This window comes from Panthera uncia, assembly GCF_023721935.1.
Source record: "Panthera uncia isolate 11264 chromosome B2 unlocalized genomic scaffold, Puncia_PCG_1.0 HiC_scaffold_24, whole genome shotgun sequence".
Classification (NCBI taxonomy): Eukaryota; Metazoa; Chordata; class Mammalia; order Carnivora; family Felidae; genus Panthera; species Panthera uncia.
Window position 1 is genome coordinate 67364469 of NW_026057580.1, and position 20397 is coordinate 67384865.

Here is a 20397-nt window from a genome sequence, read left to right on the forward strand (position 1 = left end):
AATAAACTGGTAATTAAATGAACCCTCATTCATTAGCATCCCTAGGAACAATTTGACTTGACTACTTCTGAGAACATGGCCTAGGGTGGTAGGGCTGCTCTGGTGGGAATGATGTGCTTAAAGGCAAAGTAACACTTAAGATGCACAGGTAAAAGCTGAGCCCCATTAAATAGAGAATTTTCATGTAGTTTTTTTTTCAGCTGATAAATTTTAGCACCATTCCACAGTATTGTAGTTATGCAGTTCCACTGAAGTTAGTTAATTATCATTGCATTGTAAATTTCCACCAAGTTGCATTTTAATGTATTTGTACCTTGAAATTTGTATGCAGAGATTGCACAGGCTATCAATTTGATGAACTCCTCACAGAAATTATGTGATAAATATAATTAAAGCACCGAGATTCCATATTGACAACAGCAGAAAGTGTCTTGAAGTGAATGTTAGAGTTCTAAATTGGTGATTTTTATTCCGTGCCAGAAGCAGTTCCCCCCCCCCCCCCCCCGCCCCCGGGAGTCCATCTCTGTTATGTCATAAAAATCACTGGGGGAATGGTGAGCATTAGGGAAGTATTTATCTAACATGCATCTTTTCAAGAATATACCTAATATATAAACCAAGACAAACTTACAGATATTAAATACAAGATGTGTGTAATGGACACTATAATATAAACTATAAAATCCACTGCTAGCCTGTGGATAAAAATATGAGTTCAATATCTTGTTGCATTTTTGCATCGTGGAGTGTGTAAGATAACATTATTACCCATCCTAACACCTGTGTAATTCTCATCTTAACTCAAAATCCAAAAGTCCAAGAGGCATTTTCTTTTTTTAACGTTTATTTATTTTTGAGACAGAGAATGAACAGGGGAGGGGCAGAGAGAGAGGGAGACACAGAATGCGAAACAGGCTCTAGGCTCTGAGCTGTCAGCACAGAGCCCAACGCGGGGCTCAAACTCATGGACCGTGAGATCATGACCTGAGCCGAAGTCGGACACTTAACCAACCAAGCCACCCAGGCGCCCCTCAAGAGGCATTTTCAAGTGAGTGTAAAGATTCTTAAGTTCCTCTTGATCCCTATAGCCCTACACAGGATGTACTCAGAGATAAGTGAAAGGAGAAAATGAACAGCATATCTTAACTGTTTCAGCAGCCTAGGAAGTACCTCTCAGTGCCTCTCAGAGGCGTCAGCCTGAAAAATTGCATTTATCTGTGTACAATGACAGGTGGCACATGGGACTGAGCATCAAAAACACCAGGTCTTAGATCCCTTTACTAGCTCTGTGGCAGTGGGCAGATCAGATCACTTACCTTCTCTGAACTTCAATTTTGGCCAGTTTCAAATTGGGATAATAATCCCAGAACTAATCACCTCTCAGGCTAATTGTAAACTCCAAATAAAGCAATGAAAATGAAATGCTTCAAATAGATGCAATTTGGAAATAAATTATTAAATGCTTTATAAATGTCAGGTACTTACAATTAATATTTTGTTTTCCCCTTTAATCTTTCTAAGGTATAAAAAATAGCAATTTTGTGTCTAAAATAATTCCACTTGCAAATTTAATTATGTCAGATTCTGTTAAATAGCCATCAGGTAGCCATGTAGGAATAGCCAGGTCAGTATAACAGTCCATTGTTATGATAGCCTCAATATTTTCTCATGTCATGTCTTATCAGTGAGATAATCTGGGCAGCTTTATTGCTTTAAATAATTTCTTCCTAAAAGTCTTCCCTTGTCACTCTTTTCAATTGTTCTAATCTGTCTGGCAGACATTTTCCTGGCTATCTGAGTTGGCTGGCTTCAGGGTCCAGGAGTGAGCTTTCTTGTGTATTTTAGACCAAGACCCTCGGTGCAAAACCATAGTTAGCAATTGGCTGCACCACAGCTTTTTAAACTGCAGTTTCAGCTGAGATGGTAATTGAATAATCACCAGTCCCAAAGTAACAGTAAGGCAGAGTCTCCATAGGGCAAGTTATAAGGAATTATATAGACTCCTTGGACCCAAGTGTCCAGGCTGAAGCTAAACATGAGAAGCTAGAGAATGTGTGGGGAGGATGGGTGAGGAGATTTCTTTGGAGAATAGTGTGGGGTGCCAACTCCTTCATCTCAAACCCAGTGTGAGGACTTCCCAGAGGGGTCTACAAGAGACTGCAGTTAGGTAGTCTAGAAGACTGGAGTCTGACTTACTCTGGGAAAGCTAAAGCTCCACCCTATGACAGCATGGGGGGCCACAGGAGGCTGCATTAGGATGTGCCTGCCCTCTCACTCTCAGAGTCACCGGGGAAAGAGATGTCTGTCGTTTTTCTTGGACAAGATGTGGTGCCATCTTGGGACCCATATCAAGGGGCTGGAGTAAACCCTAGATTTCTAGGGTCAGAGGAGGTGTTGTAAGCAAGCGGTGGATAGCTCTGCATCCACCTGAAGAGTTCCCTTGGAGAGAGATCTTCATTAATGGGAAACTCTGAAGAACCCAGGAGTGACCTGCATGGGCTGCTTTACTAGTAGCCCAGGCACAGCAAGCTCAAGGCTATTCAAATCCAGGAGGAAGTGCTCCATCTCCTGGCTTCTCTTCTCCCCACTTCCTGCTCACCTCTGTCCAGGTGGTGTCTTTTTTTCTTTATGTTTATTTATTTATTTGTTTTAAGAGAGAGAGAGAGAGAGAGAGCAGGGGAGGGGCAGAAAGTGAGGGAGAGAGAGAATCCCATGCAAGTTCCACGCTGTTAGTGCTAAACCAGATGCCAATCGTGAGATTGTGACCTGAGCCAAGATCAAGAGACAGACAGACAATCACCCGAATAAGCCACCCAGGGGCCCCCACCCAGGTTGGGTCTTAAAGTAGCCTCTAGTGAATGGGGGAGTGGAGCCTAAGCCAATTGCATCCCTGCTGGGAATCTCATCTGGAGACCTGTTACTGGAGAGGGGAATGAAGGGGGCGACTATCAGGTATCTAAAAATGAGCAGAAAATACAAGGACTTGACCCAACTTTCCATGTGGGGTCAGGGGAAGATAACCAACACTGAATATATCTTAAAACAGCTGTGAGACACAAAAATATAGTTGCATTTTAATTACATGTCACAAGTTGTGAATTCAAAACATTAGATATGGTTTTATATTAAGTAGTCAAAGTTCCCTTTGCACAATGGAGTCCAGTGGCCAGTAAAAGGGAGTTGATGATGTGATAAGTCATGTTGACTCACTGGAAAAAAATTCCAACCCGGAAGAACACAAATACTTCGCTTCAGATCTTAAAATTACCCAACCAAGTGTGTATTGTCTGCTATGTGTAAAGTCCTGTTGGATACTTTGAAGAATACTTACATTCCTTTAGTTTTCGGTTAGTATTTCCCAGCTAGCATGATGCCTTACACATAATATGCACTCAAGAATATTTTCAATTTAATTATTCTTTACAAGATACTTAGCACCAAGGCATGTGGCATTTTTTATGTTGACAACACTTCAGCTGAAAAATCCCCATATTTATAAAACGCAGTGCAAACCTGAATGGAGTGATTATGGTCTCACTTGTATTTAACACTGTAAATAAAGTGTTGCTGAATAGTCTAAATAGGAGAGAATAGAATTTAAACCAAAAACATATAAATGGGGTACTTTTTGCCAACCAACGGTAATGGCGCAATAAGAACAAAAAATGTTTGCCTATGGGAAGCCAAGACTTGAATCTATCACTGTCACTCACTACACCCTGGAACCCTATTTTGTCTCCTGTGAATGGGGACACCAGGCTTGCTAGGTCAGAGTGGCAGGGACGCTTCAAAAGAAAATATACACCCTTTGTAACTCTAAAGCGCTGCACCCATGCAAGGGCTTAAAAATAGCTAACAGTTCAACATTCATTCCTTGCCACGTGCATAGCGCTTTGTATCTATTTTCTCATTCAGTCTTGCCACAGCCACAAGACCTAGCTAGGTACTCCTAATTCCTTTCATTTTACACATGAGGAAACTGAGAGGTCAAGTCTATACAGCCCTGCAACTTGAATGAGTATACCCTGACTCTTAACCCTAAAGCACTAAGCTGCCGTCCTGCATATTGTTACTTAATAGTGGTGCTGAGTTCTCGTAGGGTGTCAACAAATGTGGTTCCTAAGCTGCTAATTTAAAAGGTAACTCCTAGCCACCCGTCTTCCAGGGGGATGCAGCGCACTCCCGGCTCGCAGCTCTTGCCCAGGATCCTCCCGCCAACGCACCGACCCGCCAGAGCCTCAGCATTTCTACGCATGCGCGGTGAAGGGCGGGGGCGGTGGTGCGGGGGGTGGGTGTTGTGGGTGACCCGCGCAGGCCTAGTGGCCGAGCGACGCCGGGAGACCTCCCAGTCTTGCCTCTCCGGGCCCCGCCCCGCCCCACCCCACGCCGCTCCGCCCCGCCCCGCCCCACCCTGCCCGCGCCTTCGCGGCAGACGCTGCCTCGGGAGAACTCAAGGATGAGCTGAACCTCCGCAGCTGTTAATGTCACCAGCGCTAATCACAGGGACTTTGGGGCTGGCCGGAAGCCCCCTTCCCTGCGCCCACTCCCAGTTCATTTCCTGTCCCGTTCCGCCCGCCCAGCAGCGACCTGGCTCAGCAGGCAGGCGGCCCAGGCGCCCCGGGTAGGTAGTTTGTGTACGGTTACCATGGAGACGCTGGCAGGCCTAGTGGAGCGGGCGGGCTAGCGGGCCGGGAGGAGGGTGGGCTGGCAGGCAGGGTGACCACGCTGTACCCTGGCCTGAACCCGTGGAGGAGGGGGCATTGCCAGGAGTGGGGAAGCTGCTGTCCGCACGGGAGGTGAGGCGTCCCTCGTGGGTTCACCGGGGACCTCTCCTGCCCTGGTGCGCCTTTCTGCCCCCAATGTGGGGAGAGAGGCCCTGTGTATGTTCTCGGGGTCGGTTTGCGGCTGTCCTTATTTCTTCTGCAGACTGCTCATTTAGCTAAGTGCATGGCGCTTAACAGAAGCTTGGAAATACTTGTTGGATGCCAGAGTGGTAAACCAAGGGGCTTTGTCTAGACAGCGACCTCACCACCGTCACACAGATTGTACCCTTTTAGGCAACAGATGAGGAGGGCCCCAATAAATAAATAAAGGTGTGTGTAACAATATACATTAAACTATATCGTATGTACATATAATGCCTCTTATTGTCAGTTCCCACGACTATCACAGCAGGCCTTCCATCCCTAGAATTGTTTTAACTTGGTAGAAAAGCAAGTAGCACTCTGTTTGTATCCTATTTTGTGAATCTACAAAACTGATTAGTTGTTGATTTGGCCTACCTGATATTCGATAAAATACCTATTGAAAATTCTCCCTTTTCATAAAAAAACACTCCTCATTTAAACTTTAACTTGTAAAATTTATGGAAACACTGAAGAAACATCATTTACTTTCATTTTGCCATTTCTTATTTTAAATGCATTTTTTTTTATGCATGGGAGAATTCTTATTATATCCTTTTATGACATAGTGCCTGGGTAGTAGTTAACTTCTCCTTAAGGGCCAGGCACCATGCTAAAGCACTTTACATGAATTATGTCATTTAGTTATCAGAACAATCCTATGGGGCAATCAATTATTGTCACCGTCGTCATTTTACAGATGAGGAAAAGGAAGCTTAGAGTCATTACAATCCTTGCCAAGGTCACCTAGCTGTGAATTGCCAGAGAGTATTTGGGCCCCTGTTCCAGCACTGCACTTTAACCACTACCCCTCTGGGTGCTCAGATCAACAGAAAAGTATTTCAAAATCATGGAAAGGGTCTTGAGTACAGATGGCCCTGACTCACAGTGGTTCAACTTAAAAATTTTCAGCTTTACAACAGTGTGAAAGCAATATATATTCAGTAGAAACCATACTTTGAATTTTGATCTTTTCCCGGGCTGGCACTATGTCCTATGATACTCTCTTGTGATGCTGGGTAGTGGCAGCCAGTGGTAGCCCTCCAGTCAGCCATGAAATCATGAGGGTAAATGATTGATACACTTACAACCATCCTGTACTCATACTGCCATTCTGGTTTTTACTTTCAGCATAGTATTCAATAAATTACATGAGCCCTTCAACACTCAATCTAAAATAGGCTTTGTGCTAGATGATTTTGCCCAACTGGGGGCTAATGTAAGTATTTCTGAGCATGTTTAGGCTGTGCTGTCCTATGATATTCAGTAGGTTAGGTGTATTGAATGAATTTTCAACTTAATGATATTTTCAACTCACGACGGGTTTTTCAGGATGTCACTCTATTATAAACTGAGGATGATCTGCATTTGATTTGCAAGGAATAGAGGGGTGGAGATGGTCAGCCTTTCTCTTGTTGCTGACATCTTGATAGTGCAGTGCGGCGTTTAGCAAGAAGGCTCTGGTTCAGGTGACTACTGGCAGCAAAGGTAAAGACAGGTCTTTATAATGAACTATGAATTTTTACAAATAATGACTCTGAAATGTTCCCCCAACGAGTGAGAAATATTTTGTTAAAAATGAAGGTCTCCAGCTTCCAGTATCCTACTGTGGGTGGTGTTCATCCTGTAGGGATCCTATGGACGTCGTAAACTCAGGACAATGATGCAAGACAGAACGCAACCTTTTTCTTCTTTCCCTTCAAAGTCTACTCCTGTTTTCTTTTAAAAAAGATCCCCTTGCCCTCTGATCCCACCCCTTCAGGTTTGCATAAAGTGTCACCTCTGGCTCCTTCCTGTCCTCTCCGACACCAAATCCTATTAGTTCTTCTGTTCTTGTTGTCCCTCACTTATTCTCATCTCTCTTCTTCCCTTTGTTTTGCCTTTACTCCTTTATCTCAGGCTTTCCATGCTGCATTCACAGATCATCCCATTTATCAAGTCTTACTCCATGCCAGGCAACTTGAAGTAAAGGCAAGGAAGGAAAAGGGGACTGAATTTGATCTCATATCACCACATGGCATCAAGAATCAGATACCATTTGAGATAAAGTCCCATATGCCTTTCTAATCCATTGTAACAAATGTCTCCAATGAAAGAAGCCATATTGCCTTCAGCTGGATATTTCTTAGATCTATATTTGAAAGTGAAGTTCAGCGATTCTACGAGTGTTGACCTCCACACCTTCAGCTGTGCCTCACATAAAGAATTGTGGCTCAGAGTCTGGTGAGGCAGCACCAGGAGCACAGTGGGAAGGTGTACTGATAGAGGCCAACCAGTGACCTTGCAGAGTATGGAGGAGGAACACCTAACTGAGGCTGGAGGAGGGGGAGAGGCATGTCCAGGAATGCTTCCTTGAGGACCTCTAAGAGTTAGTTGGCTGATTACACAAGAACCTGATTTTGTCCCTTCTAGTCTTTTTCCTTTCCATCCTACCCACCCCTGCCGGATCACATCATGCCTCAAAATCTATTAATTAATTTGCTCAGCAGCTTTTATTTATTTTCTTGACCTGCTATTCCATTCTCTCTCTGGTCCAACTCCAGTTTATATTTCCAGAGCTCATTCTTGTCCAGCACACACCCCATATGTTCTTGGCACTCTGCCTTGGCTCATTCATTGACTTTCCTGGAAATTCCTTCTCTACTGCAGCCCTGATATCAGCCATTGCCTCATGCTTCAAATTCAGCATTTTTCAGAACCCAGCTCAAGGACCAGCTCCTCCAGGAAGTCTCCCTGACACCTTCTCCCAGTCAGAAATCCCTTCCTTTTTTTGTAATAACCTGGGAGTTATCTCAGTTTTTTTCATTGACCCCATCAGTTTCTACATTGTATTAAGATTATTTGGAAGCAGGGCTGACATTTAACTTGCACACTCCAAGGAAGCTGCTCCTGTTGTGAAAATATTGGCGTGTCTCTATATTGGTGCATAAATAGCTGTAGCCCCAGGGCTTCTGACTGCCCTGCTCCTCCCACCCCATCTCATAAGTAACAGTTTGAATATCATCTCTGGGCATATGTCATAGCTTTTGTACTATTGTCTAAGACTCCCTCCCTCACAGAACTGCTGTAGGGATTAACTGAGAGGATGTACTCGAAACTGTTTAGCATAGTGTTTGGTATTTAATCCATACTAACTGAATGGATTTGTTCCAATTGTTAGGAGAATTTTTATAAAGTTAAAATTTCTGTGATACTATTGTCTTCTAGTTCAGGTGTACTTTACTATAAACAGACAAGCTTTCAAACTCTGAGTGATTGTTTAAGTTGGCAAAAATCCTCTTTGATAAGAATTTGTAATTTAACAAATATAAAGAAAAAAAATACTTCCCTACCCCCCAAAAACACACTTCTAACTCAGTTCACTTATATCACTGAACATTTCCATATTTTATTTAATGACATACTAACATTAATATAATAATAATAGATTAACTGTGTAGATCTTACATTATTGAAACTGCTTCTCACAATGTAACTGTTAAGGTTTGGGAGGAGGAGAAAGGAAAAGGGAGAGAGAAAGTTGTGTTAGAATTAGTGGTAAAATTTATGTACAAAAATATTTTTAAGCCCATTATCTATATTATTTCCTCCAATATTTAATCAATTTAAATTCCTGTGTGCCCAAATAAAGTACAAAATTGTTAGCATTTGACCTGAGTAAATATTCCTGCTCCCTTACTCCATCAAAGAGTATAGTTTTCTATGCAAACTAAAATACAGAACCTCAGTGAGGAATGATGGTCCATTATCACTCATCCAAAGCACTTTCTCTAATCTTTATTGTTTGCCAGATTACCTTTGATATTGCTAGGCTTATTAGTGCTATGTGGGGCCAAAGGAATCACAAATCAACTGACTGAGCCATCCAGGCGCCCCTGGCCTGTCATAGTTTTTGTTAGTTGTATTAATGTACATGATTTTGGAGACTTTGCTTAAATTCAAAATCCTAGATCAAAAATTCCTAGAATATGACTGCTTAAAGTAATTTTTTACTGTTTTACCTCACTGGGCCTTTCCATATGAAAGGAATGGCGTATTGTTTGTGGTTTTCATCATGCTCTTTTCCTCAAAAACTTTTAGGGTAGGGCCTGGGTAGAATGAAACACATGTTCTTGTTGTCTGTTGTTATATAACAACTTAATGTATACAATCATAATATAGTAAATCCTCTTTACTTGTCTAAGGAATCATCTGTTGACTCTACTTATGGAAATGAAGTCTTTTTAGTTTCCTTGGGCATATGTCACAAAAATTTTTTTCTTTTTTGCAGAAGTTATTCTAAAATTGGGCACTGAAATATAGGAATAATTTCCAGTCCTCTTTCTCCTTAGAGATATAACATTTTCAGGACATCTGAGTTGTTACTGTTTTTTTTTTAATGAACACCTATTACCATATACTAATTAGAGTTATGTTTTTAAAATCCCTTTTTAAAGTTTAGAGCTGTAGAGTGTCTTGCCATGTTAACCAGACCTCCATGGGGACACATCAGCATTTAAGAAGGATCTGCATTCTCAGGGTGTCTGGGTGGCTCAGTCAGTTAAGCATCCAACTCACAGAATCCCAGCTGTTAGCACAGAGCCTGACACAGGGCTCAAACCCACGAGCTGTGAGATCATGACCTGAGCTGGAGTCGGATGCTTAACCGACTGAGCCACCCAGACACCCCAAGCATCCAAATCTTAATCTCAGCTCAGGTCTTGATCTCAGGGTCTTGGGTTCAAGCCCCGTGTTGGGCTCCATGCTGGGCATGGAGCCTACTTAAAAAAAAAAAAAAAAAAAAAAAAGAAGGATCTGCATTCGCATTGCCCTTGGACATGACTTTAACTCCTTAACTGAGAGAGTGAGCCTGGAAAAGGATATTTGATATTGATATTTAGCATTTATTCATCTAAGACACTATCTCAAATTGAAGGGGACTTGAATCAATTCATTCAAATACATCATGGGCAAAGGTGGGGCAGAAACTTAACCTGAGTTTACAAACCACATTTAGAAAAGCAAATATAGTTTGGAAATAGGACTCATCTGCCTAAATCTAACCTTATACTAGCAGTTTGTGTGGAGGACAGTAGGGGGGGGGGAAGGAAACTTTAGTTAAAATTTTAACAGATCCCCCCAGTGTTGTTGTTGTTGTTGTTGTTGTTTAACATATTAGAGAATATGAGATGATTTTCTCTTCCTAGTCTGTCTTCTTTCACGATTTATCGTCTTTCTCTCCAGGTTTAGCTTTCATCTTGGCTCTCTTCCTTGAACATCATTTCCCTCGAGTAAGTATATTCCCACAGGCATAACTGTGCACATCAACCTATATTTTTGAAAGCTTTTTTTCCACCCTGATCTTGTAACTGTAACTGTCTGGTAGATTTTTAATTAAAAAATGTTTGTGACTTTTTCTAGTTTAGTTATAGAGGAATGGCTTAAGCATGTGTGGATGAGTTTAAGTACTCCTTTCTTTCTTTTTTTCTTATATTTTAACTTTATTTTTTAAAATTTACATCCAAATTAGTTAGTATATAGTGAAGCAATGATTTCAGGAGTAGATTCCTTAGTGCCCCTTACCCATTTAGCCCATGCCCCCTCCCACATCCCCTCCAGCAACCCTCAGTTTGTTCTCCATATTTATGAGTCTCTTGTTTTGTCCCCCTCCCTGTTTTTATTTTTGTTTCCCTTCCCTTATATTCATCTGTTTTTTCTCTTAAAGTCCTCATATGAGTGAAGTCATAGGATTTTTGTCTTTCTCTGACTGACTAATTTCACTTGGCATAATACCCTCTAGTTCCATCCACGTAGTTGCAAATGGCAAGGTTTCATTCTTTTTGATTGCCGAGTAATACTCCATTGTATATATATATACCACTTCTTTATCCATTCATCCATCGATGGACATTTGGGCTCTTTCCATACTTTGGCTATTGTTGATAGTGCTGCTATAAACATGGGGGTGCATGTGTCCCTTCAAAACAGCACACCTGTATCCCTTGGATAAATGCCTAGTAGTGCAGTTGCTGAGTTGTAGGGTAGTTCTATTTTTAGTTTTCTGAGGAACCTCCATACTGTTTTCCAGAGTGGCTGCAGCAGCTTGCATTCCCACCAACAATGCAAAAGAGATCCTCTTTCTCCGCATCCTCACCAACATCTGTTGTTGCCTGAGTTGTTAGCCATTCTGACAGGTGTCAGGTGGTATCTCATTGTGGTTTTGATTTGTATTTCCCTGATGATGAGTGATGTTGAGCATTTTTTTCATGTGTTGGTTGGCCATCTGGATGTCTTCTTTGGAGAAGTGTCTATTCATGTCTTTTGCCCATTTCTTCACTGGATTATTAGTTTTTTGGGTGTTGAGTTTGATAAGTTCTTTGTACATTTTGGATACTAACCCTTTATCTGATATGTCATTTGCAAATATCTTCTCCCATTCTGTCAGTTGCCTTTTAGTTTTGGTGATTGTTTCCTTCGCTGTGCAGAAGCTTTTTATTTTGATGAGGTCCCAAGAGTTCATTTTTGCTTTTGTTTCCCTTGCCTCTGGAGACATGTTGAGTAAGAAATTGCTGCGGGCAAGATCAAAGAGGTTTTTGCCTGCTTTCTCCTCTAGTATTTTGATGGCTTCCTGTCTTACATTGAGGTCTTTCATCCATTTTGAGTTTATTTTTGTGTATGGTGTAAGAAAGTCATCCAGGTTCATTCTTCTGCATGTTGCTGTCCAGTTTTCCCAGCACCATTTGCTGAAGAGACTGTCTTTATTCCATTGGATATTCTTTCCTGCTTTGTCAAAGATTAGTTCCCATACGTTTGTGGGTCCATTTCTGGGTTCTCTATTCTATTACATTGATCTGAGTGTCTGTTCTTGTAAGCACTCCTTTCTAAAGTCCTGGATGAAAACAGTTAACATTTTGTACCATGTGTTTGCAGAGTGTGGTGTCTACCTGAAGAACATTTTATTTTAAAAGGAAAGATGCTATCTCCAAATGATAAAAAGTTAGAAAAGCTGGATCCATTTTATCGACCTTCTATGTCCAAGCAGAAGACCAGCGCAGAGATTATAAGTGAAGCACGAAATGCATTAAGAACAGTTAGGACCCAACGACCATTTACACCACGGGAAGACCAAAGAAAGCTATTTGGGCCTGCATCTTCAAGAACACCAGAAAATAGACCTCCTTCCTCCTTTAGGTAATGACATTTCTCTTGCCTGTACACTTGGATATGTAAGCTACCAGATGACATTTTCCCTTAATCCTAGTTATGGATAGTTGCTTTCTAAAGTTAGATGTCTGCTAATTGCACCCCTTGTATCTATTCAAGATTCCTAAAGATTAAGTCCAGACCTCGGGTCCCAGAAGTTGTTTGGTTTAAAATGGTAAATAGTGGTTGTCATAGCAAATCTGTAAAGCAATATGAACAAAGCTTTTTAAAAAATCACTGTATACATTTCTTCTCTTCATTATTCGGTAACTTTTAATCCCCCTAAAAGTAATGAAAAGACTTACTAATAAAATGTCCTAAGTACTGTGATTTTTTTTAAATTGCTTCTTCCTCAAGGCTTATGCATTAAATGCTTTTACTTGTTTTGGGCTAAAGTTAACTAACATACTAGAAATAAATGATTCTTCACAAACTAATATTTCTGTTCCATCTCCTCTGCTAGCCTCCATGCATCCAGTTTTGAGTCATCTGATTCCAGGCCTATCTCCAGTGCTCGTCTCAGTCCGCTAGAGCTTGTGAGTACTTTATATTTAAGTGCTGTGAAATGGAATTGGCCCAAAATACTTGGAATCAGTACCTATATATGCTAAGAAAAGGATCACATAGACCTAAGTATATTAATAATTTAATATGAAAACAATTTATTATTTTTTTCAAATATATTTCATGTCTAATGAAACACTTCTATTATTTATCTATAATTTCATAATAAAGAAGAATTTAGAAATATACAGTGACCTGGCAAACAGAATGTTTTGCAACATTTTTTTGTTTTTCACAATTTTTTGGGTTTTTTTAAAGTTATGCATGTATATTATTTTTAATAGTTATGTATACAAATAAATTGTATATATGTGTACATAAAGTTTCAAAGATTTGTTACCCAAAACATTCCAGTGGTCTCCTGTCCTCTTATTCTTCATTTTATCCTTCCCATTGGTTCTCACTTTAAACTCTTTTAGCACATTCTTTTGGTATTTACATCCAAAATTTTAAATAACAGTGTCTTGCTCCTCTCTGGCTTATGAGATTGAGGAATTATCTAATGACTTCTCACTAAGGAAGATGAAGATTTAACTCTTGTCTGTCCTCCCACACATCATTACAACACATTCATCTTTTCTGTCCCCACTGCTACTCTCAATATAGATACATCATAATTTTGGTTGATCTCTTTTCTCTGTGATTACATAAACCCTGTTTATAACTGAGCCTTGAACTATTGATGATTACTTCTCCTTCCCTGTACCACTTTTTGTTTTCCCTGGTATTAATAATTGCCTTGCTTTTTTAGTTTTTACCATTTCAACCCTAAACTCTTCTCCAAGATCTAAATCTCCTTCATATATTCAGGTACATGAGGTATTTTATTGATTAATCTCTTTGGAGAACTTTGCCCACTTTCTCTCAGACCATTTACCCTGGGCACCTGGCACACATGTAGCTCTCCTTCTTGTGATAGCTTTCTTGTTTACTGTATCCCAGATTTTTCTCTGTCTTGATTTGCTTTTGGAATACTTGCTCCAGTAGCTTCTAGAGAAAGGGTGTATGGGAAGTACATTATTTGAGACCTTGATGGCTGTTTTTGCTCTCTAGAAGTTTGTAAGATTTTTCTCTTTGTTTCCAGTGTTCTGAAATTCCATGACAATGGACCTTTGTATTAGTCTGTCTGTCATGATGGGTATTCTCAATGGAATCTCATGCCCTTCAACTCTGGGAAAGGTCCTTAAATTATTTTGGTGTCTCTTCCCCTCTTTTTTGTTCTGTTTGCTCTTTCTGGAATTTATTATTCCAATATAGGATTCCCTGGACTTGTACTTCAATTTTCTTTTCTTTTTTTAAATTTTTATTTCCCTTCTCTTTTTGGAAGAGACTTTATCTTCTAATCCTTTTGTTGAGTTCTTTTCATTTCTGCTATCATATTTAAAAAAAATTTATTTTTAATTTTCCAGAAGCTTTTCCCCACTCTAAGTTTTTTCTTTTTTAAAAAACATTTTTTTAATGTTTATTCATTTTTGAGAGAGAGAGCCAGAGCATGAGTGGGGGAGGGGCAGAGAGAGAGGGAGATTCAGAAACCTACGCGGGGTATATATATATATACACACACACACACATATACATATATATATATATATATGTATATATATATATATATACATATATATATACATATATATACATATATATACACACATGTATATAGTATTCTTGTGTTTCATGGTTGTATCATCTTGTCTGAGTATATTAGTGATAATTTTGGTTTTTGAATTGTTTCCTTCTCCCTTTAAAATTTTTGCTGTTTGTGTGTGTGCATGCATCTTAAACAAGAGAAATTTATTTTCTCACAGTTCTGAAGATTAGAAGTCCAAGATCAAGGTGGCAGTAGGGCTGATTTCTACTGAGGCCTTTCTCCTTGGCTTGTAGATGGCCATCTTCTCCCTGTGTCTTTACATGGTTTTCCTTCTGTGTCTCTGTTGCATTTTTATGTTTATTTTGCTCTCTGTTTTTCATATCAGAGGCTCTCCCCTGATAGCTCATGCTGCTTGTTTGGCTGCTCTTATTTGGAAGTAGAAGCATGTGAAATGGGTTGATCAACCGGTAGGTGATACCTACTCATATCAGGGAAGTTTAGCTGGACTGTGTTGTTTGTGAAAGCCCCAATGGTGGTAACTTTAGGAATTTTCTTGTGGCTAGTTTATTGGAAGTATCTTAGAATATCTTCCAAGCCCTTGCCTACAGGATAAAAGCTGGTTGCTAACTTACAAGAACCAGCTGGAGAATGAAGGTAGGAATGTCTACCATTCAGTAGGTAAATATTCAATTAGTATCTATGTTTATAATAAGTACCCTGGCACTCAACTCTGGAAGACAGCTATGCTTAGCACTATACCACCAATGCCCGCTGTGACACTCAACTCTGTATGATTAGCCTGATTAAGAGATCCTCTGTTTTACCTTCTCTACAGAACAAATCTCCCATCCATGTGGCCTGACTTCACGGAACTGGGAGGGAAGGAGTTACACAGATTTTTACCCAGTCCTCCTTATTTCAGTCACCTCCCCTTATAGCCCTGCTGCATAAGTACCTGGTGATACCAGTCCTTTAGACTTTCATGGAATTGGGGTGTTAGTCAAGCTACTTTTCAATTTTTTCTAAAGTTTTATTTATTTTTGAGAGAGAATGAATAGGGGAGAGGCAGAGAGAGGGAGAGAGAGAATCCCAAGCAGGCTCTGTGCTATCAGCGTGGAGACCAATGCGGGGCTCAAACTCATGAACCTTGAGATCATGACCTGGGCTGAAATCAGGAGTTGGAGGCTCAACCAGCTGAACCACCCAGGCGCCCCTGCTTCTCAATTTTTATTACTATGCATGTATGCATATTTGTGTGTGTGTTTGTTTGTTTTTGATGAACTATTTGTGTTTTTTTTGCTGAACTATGTGAAAGCAAGTTGCAGATCTTTTAAGACTTCATCCATAAAAGTTTAATTTACATGTCATGTGAACAAGGACAGTCTCCTACATCACCACCACATTATCATCACAGCTCAGAAAATTAACATTACTCGGTAGTATCATTTAATGCACAGTCCATGTCCAAATGACCCCAACTGTCTCAAAATGTATCTTATATTCTTATGCTTGTTCTTATATTGCAGATGGCAAAAATAGGGTTCCAAAATAGTAAGCATGAACCAATATGCAATAAATACTTTTGCCAGCCATTTATTTATATGTAGTTTCTTACACTTACAGTCTTGGAGACCACTTGGGTTCTGGGCCAGCTACAACAAGAGGGAACCCCTGTTTGGCAGCCCAGTGGGTCCACCTTATCGTAAAGTGGCTCTCTATTTTATGATTCTGTCATTGGACTCCTATGAATTGTTTTTAACATTCTGTAGTTTTGGGTGATTCACTCAATAGGCCTATTGTTTTCTAAAAGTTTTTAGTTGTAGAGTTAACCTGGTCCTTGTTACACTGGTACAGTCTTTGGACTGCAGGATTAGATGTTAGACAAAGATAATATGGACATTTGCCTCTGTTTAGGGTCATTATAATTTCATTATATTTTAGGGTCACTATATTTCTTTACTGCCGAATGGCTAGGTGCTATGTACAAAGTAAAAGTGGCCTCAGAAATCCCCATGTCAAGTAAAATAGCTCTTTTAGTTTGAAATCTTTTTGTTATAGCAGACTATGTAAGGGTCTTAAGTATATTTCTTTTTAAACATAATTAAAGTTTGGAGCCCCCAGTCAAAAAAATCCTAAAAGTGAACTTATGCTATTGCCCCTCCACCTTCTTTCCTCTTTTCCATCTCACCCCTGAGAGAACCTCTACTCTGGGGACTACTATCCTGGTAAAGTGGGGAAGTAGGAGTGGAGGAGGAAGGAGTGGGGAAAAAGGAGGCAGCTGGACGCTGGGGCTGGGGTAGCTCACAGATAAGGGGCTCACTTGTGGAAAGAATCTGTGAAGACCTAATCAACAGAACCTCAGTACTTTCTGGCTCTAGGTTCCTTTCTCAGGCTAGTTTGGCTTTTAATGATGCCTTGACTATCAGTCAATCGAGGAAGAGGGACCAAGAAAGCAACCCATTCCAGCTCCTACATTTAGCAAATCAGCTCTACTTCTTTGAGCGTAAATGTTTCCCTTCTCCCTGTTTCTACCCCCCCGGATCTGGCCTGTGCTCCTCCCACTGCCCATCCTCCTGCAGGTGGTGGACTGTCTCTACTCAGGGGCACTCTGGCTCCTGACCACCCAGGCCTTGACTGCCCATTAGCACCTGTAATCCTATAAGACAGGAAGTAAACATGTATACCTACTTGCTATATCAGTATGCCCTGGTACCCCTGTTTTCTTTCGTAGCAGTGCCCCACGTTCCCACGACAACTCGACATGTGGGGCTGCTGGGTGGTGGTTGTTATGGCTGCTTTCATTCTGCTCTCCTGGTTATAGCTGGTGTTCAGATTTATATTTACACAGGAACAGCTGCTCTCTTACTTTGGATTGTATAAAGTAGGAAAAGAGATGTGGCCCTGTGCATAAATAGGAAGTTTTGTCTTTCATCATTATTATTGTCAAAACTGAATTCTCTTGTGTTTCCTAAACTTACAAAGTCTAGTTGTTTAAACCCCAAGTGTTTTTTTATTAAACTTTTTATTGCCACACCAAAAAGACACAGATCATGAGTACAGCTTGATAAATTTACACAGACTCAACATACTCTGTAACCAGCATTCAGACAGGAAAAATAGATCATTACCAGCATCCCAGAAACTGCCTCCCTAGGGTGAATATTGTCTTGATTAATCACAGCATAGATTAACTTGAGCTATTTTTAAAATATTTTATAGGAACCATGCTCCAATTATTTGAGAAGGAAAACAATGTGGTTTATTTTTAAAAGAAAAGACTTGAGGGGCGCCTGGGTGGCTCAGTCGGTTGAGCGTCTGACTTCGGCTCAGGTCATGATCTCACGGTCCGTGAGTTCCAGCCCCGCATCGGGCTCTGTGCTGATGGCTCAGAGCCTGGAGCCTGTTTCAGATTCTGTGTCTCCCTCTCTCTCTGACCCTCCCCCTTCATGCTCTGTCTCTCTCTGTCTCAAAAATAAATAAACGTTAAAAAAAAAAAATTAAAAAAAAAAAAAAAGAATGGACTTGGAATCCCATATGTACCTTGGGGATAGGGGAGATCCGGGGTAAGAAAAAGAATGAGAATGAGAATGTCAAAGCAATGTTCTTTCTGTCACCATTTCTGAATGGGAACATTACAACAGTGAATCACATGCTGAGAGTGACAGAGGAGCCCAGCGTACCTGTGGAGAAAATCATAGTAATAGAGGTGCACATACAGTTACCATATCCAAGGGTTATAGGCTTGAAGGAATTGTTTTAACAGCTTTGCCGAGGTATAATTTATATACAATTGTATCAAGACTCGGAGTTTCCCAGAGAAAAAGACCAGTGGATAGATAGATAGATAGATAGATAGATAGACAGACACAGATAGATATATAGAAAGAGATTTATTTTGAGGGATTGGTTCACATGATTAAGGAGCCTGAGAAGTCCCCCTCGGTCTGCCGTCTGCAAGCTGGAGGCCCACGAAAGCCAGTGGCCTAATTCCAGTCAAAGCCTAAAGGCCTGAAAAACTGGGAGGGGTGGGCTGGGGGGAGAGGGTAGCAGGTAGCCAGTGGTGTGAGTCCCCATCCGAATGTGAAGGCTCGAGAACTGGAAGTATTGGTGTCCAAGGGGAAAAAGATGGATGTTCCTGCTGAAGCAGAGAGGGCAAAAACACCCTTCTTCATTTCCAAGAATTTTTAATATTTGCTTTCTAACTTCCAAGAGGTCTTGTGTGTGTGTGTGTGTTTTGTTGCTCTGCAAATTAAATCATAGCAACTTCCTGAGGTGGGATATGGCAGACTCTCCTTCCTGTAGAATAGGGGAGACCCTGCCTTTCCATCTGGTGGTCTAGAGGAGCCATGCGAAAAATTGGTCAAGGCCCACGATACTGGGAGAAAAGTCAAGGCCAGGCAGATTCCTTAAATGTTCTAGGAATTTTGTCTTTTTCAATTGGGTTATTCTATGAAAATTCTTTCTTTCTTCAACAAACTCTAGCAGTTTGAACAGCCAGAACAGAGCTTAAAATCTGACTTTCTCAGTGTCCTTGATTATATTCAAGTCACTGGTTAGTGTCATGGCACACAAAGTGACTGAGGTGAGGTTCTCAAGTGAAAATTTCAGCTTACTTACATTGTTCTCTGAAATTCTAAAATAAAGTGAATCTTATAAGAAAAAAACTTCTTTTACTGTTTTGCTTCATAAAAGCCAGTTTGCTCTACAAAGTGGAAGAACATTTTGTAGAACCTGGCAGGATAGAAATTGATGTCTTGTTCAGTGGTTTTCCCTTGAAGAACTAAAAACACTTACATGTATTACCTATAAGTAGTCCGGTGAGATATATGTTTAAATGGGGTACATGATTTTAGTTAAGGACAATAGTCAAATGGAACTCATTTTTCACTATACAATGACTAATTTTGCACTAGGAAAATGATATCTTTTATCAAGGGGCAGTTAAAGGGATTTATCTTGCCATCCAGAGATAATTGAGTTATTTTCCTTCAGATAAAAATTAGCTTTGCATATTTTCCCTTTTTATAAGATCTTTTACTTAGTACCCAAAACATTTATAACTGTTAGGGCATCTATCAAAGAAGTCATCTACTTTATTTACATTATTATTAATTGGCAGACTTCTCAATCTTTGTTTCAAATTCAGGGTACCTGCAGAGCACTGGCATTCTGAGATAAGAAAACCTCCTATCTACATTCAATATTGACATTATCCTTATATACTTCACCTTTCATAAAGCTCTTATTTTCCTGTATTATATTTTTTGCTTTTTTTGTTACTATTAGTTTCATGACCTAGGTGGCATTCTTATGAATATTTTGTAACAATTAGACTAAACAGTAAAGGGACTATTAAGTAAATATAGCATAATTTATACAGACAAATGAGTGTTGCCCCTTCAGAAGAGACCCCTCTGAATTCAAAATCTTTTTTTCCAGCCAAGTTGTATCAGAGGCTAGGGCCCTGACTTTTGAGACTTAAAAGTAACTTGGAACCAAATCTGGTTAATAAAGGGTGAGCAACTTGCATAGGGAAGGGAGCTTCATTTCTTGAGTTTCCATAGAGGGAATTGTATGTATGTCAGCGTCCCTGAAAGAAGAGGCCTCCTATCTCCATTTGGTAGCTGGGCAAGTTCAGAGAAAGGAATGGCCTGCCCAAGTTCACTCCACTACTAGTAAATCGACTGCACTCCAGTTTGGGTTTGATCTCAGAGTCATTTACTCTTCCCCTATATTAGGCTGATTATTTTATTTACCTTTAGAGAAGGTTTATTTACCTTCTTTATTTAAAGCCGCTTTATTTACCTTTAGAGAAGACACACTTCTCTAAAGTCACGAAGCTAATATTTTTCTATCTGGCTTATGGGTTGATTCTAATTGCAAATGAACGAAATGATACAAAAAAAATATTTTGAAAAATATCATCAGTGTTGAAAGAAGCAACTTATTGGAAGGAGAAGTCTAATATAGATGTCGAGGTTCTATTAATGTATACGAGAAAATGAGTGTTGGGAATTATGTGCCATATGTGATAGATAACCTCACTCATTTTTCCAAATTATCTGACTTAAATTTCACACTGGATTTTTAAGAAATTTGTTGATTAACCTGCTAGATTGAGAATCACTCATTTCACATATTACGTAAGTAACTTCAGGA

At 40.1% G+C, this 20397-nt stretch overlaps 1 protein-coding gene and 1 long non-coding RNA gene across 5 annotated transcripts in view; one reads left to right on the forward strand and one right to left on the reverse strand.

Moving 5' to 3' along the window:
* The first annotated feature begins 4376 nt into the window (after positions 1-4376).
* Positions 4377-20397, forward strand: part of ARMC2 (armadillo repeat containing 2) — a 131109-nt gene continuing 115088 nt past the window's right edge. For 3 of the 4 annotated variants that reach the window (XM_049654111.1, XM_049654112.1, XM_049654110.1), the window contains exons 1-3: positions 4377-4621; positions 11814-12074; positions 12550-12622. In XM_049654111.1, coding sequence (XP_049510068.1) covers positions 4482-4621; positions 11814-12074; positions 12550-12622 — 474 coding nt within the window. In that variant the 5' untranslated portion in view covers positions 4377-4481. Of the gene's footprint in view, positions 4622-10127; positions 10175-11813; positions 12075-12549; positions 12623-20397 lie in introns of all 4 variants that reach the window. The other variant, XM_049654113.1, reaches the window with a different exon arrangement.
* LOC125938777 (uncharacterized) lies at positions 6987-14123 on the reverse strand. The gene is made up of 3 exons (XR_007462809.1): positions 13537-14123; positions 12521-12644; positions 6987-8379 (listed from the first exon to the last, which is right to left on the reverse strand). It is a non-coding gene; the product is annotated as an uncharacterized LOC125938777 (long non-coding RNA).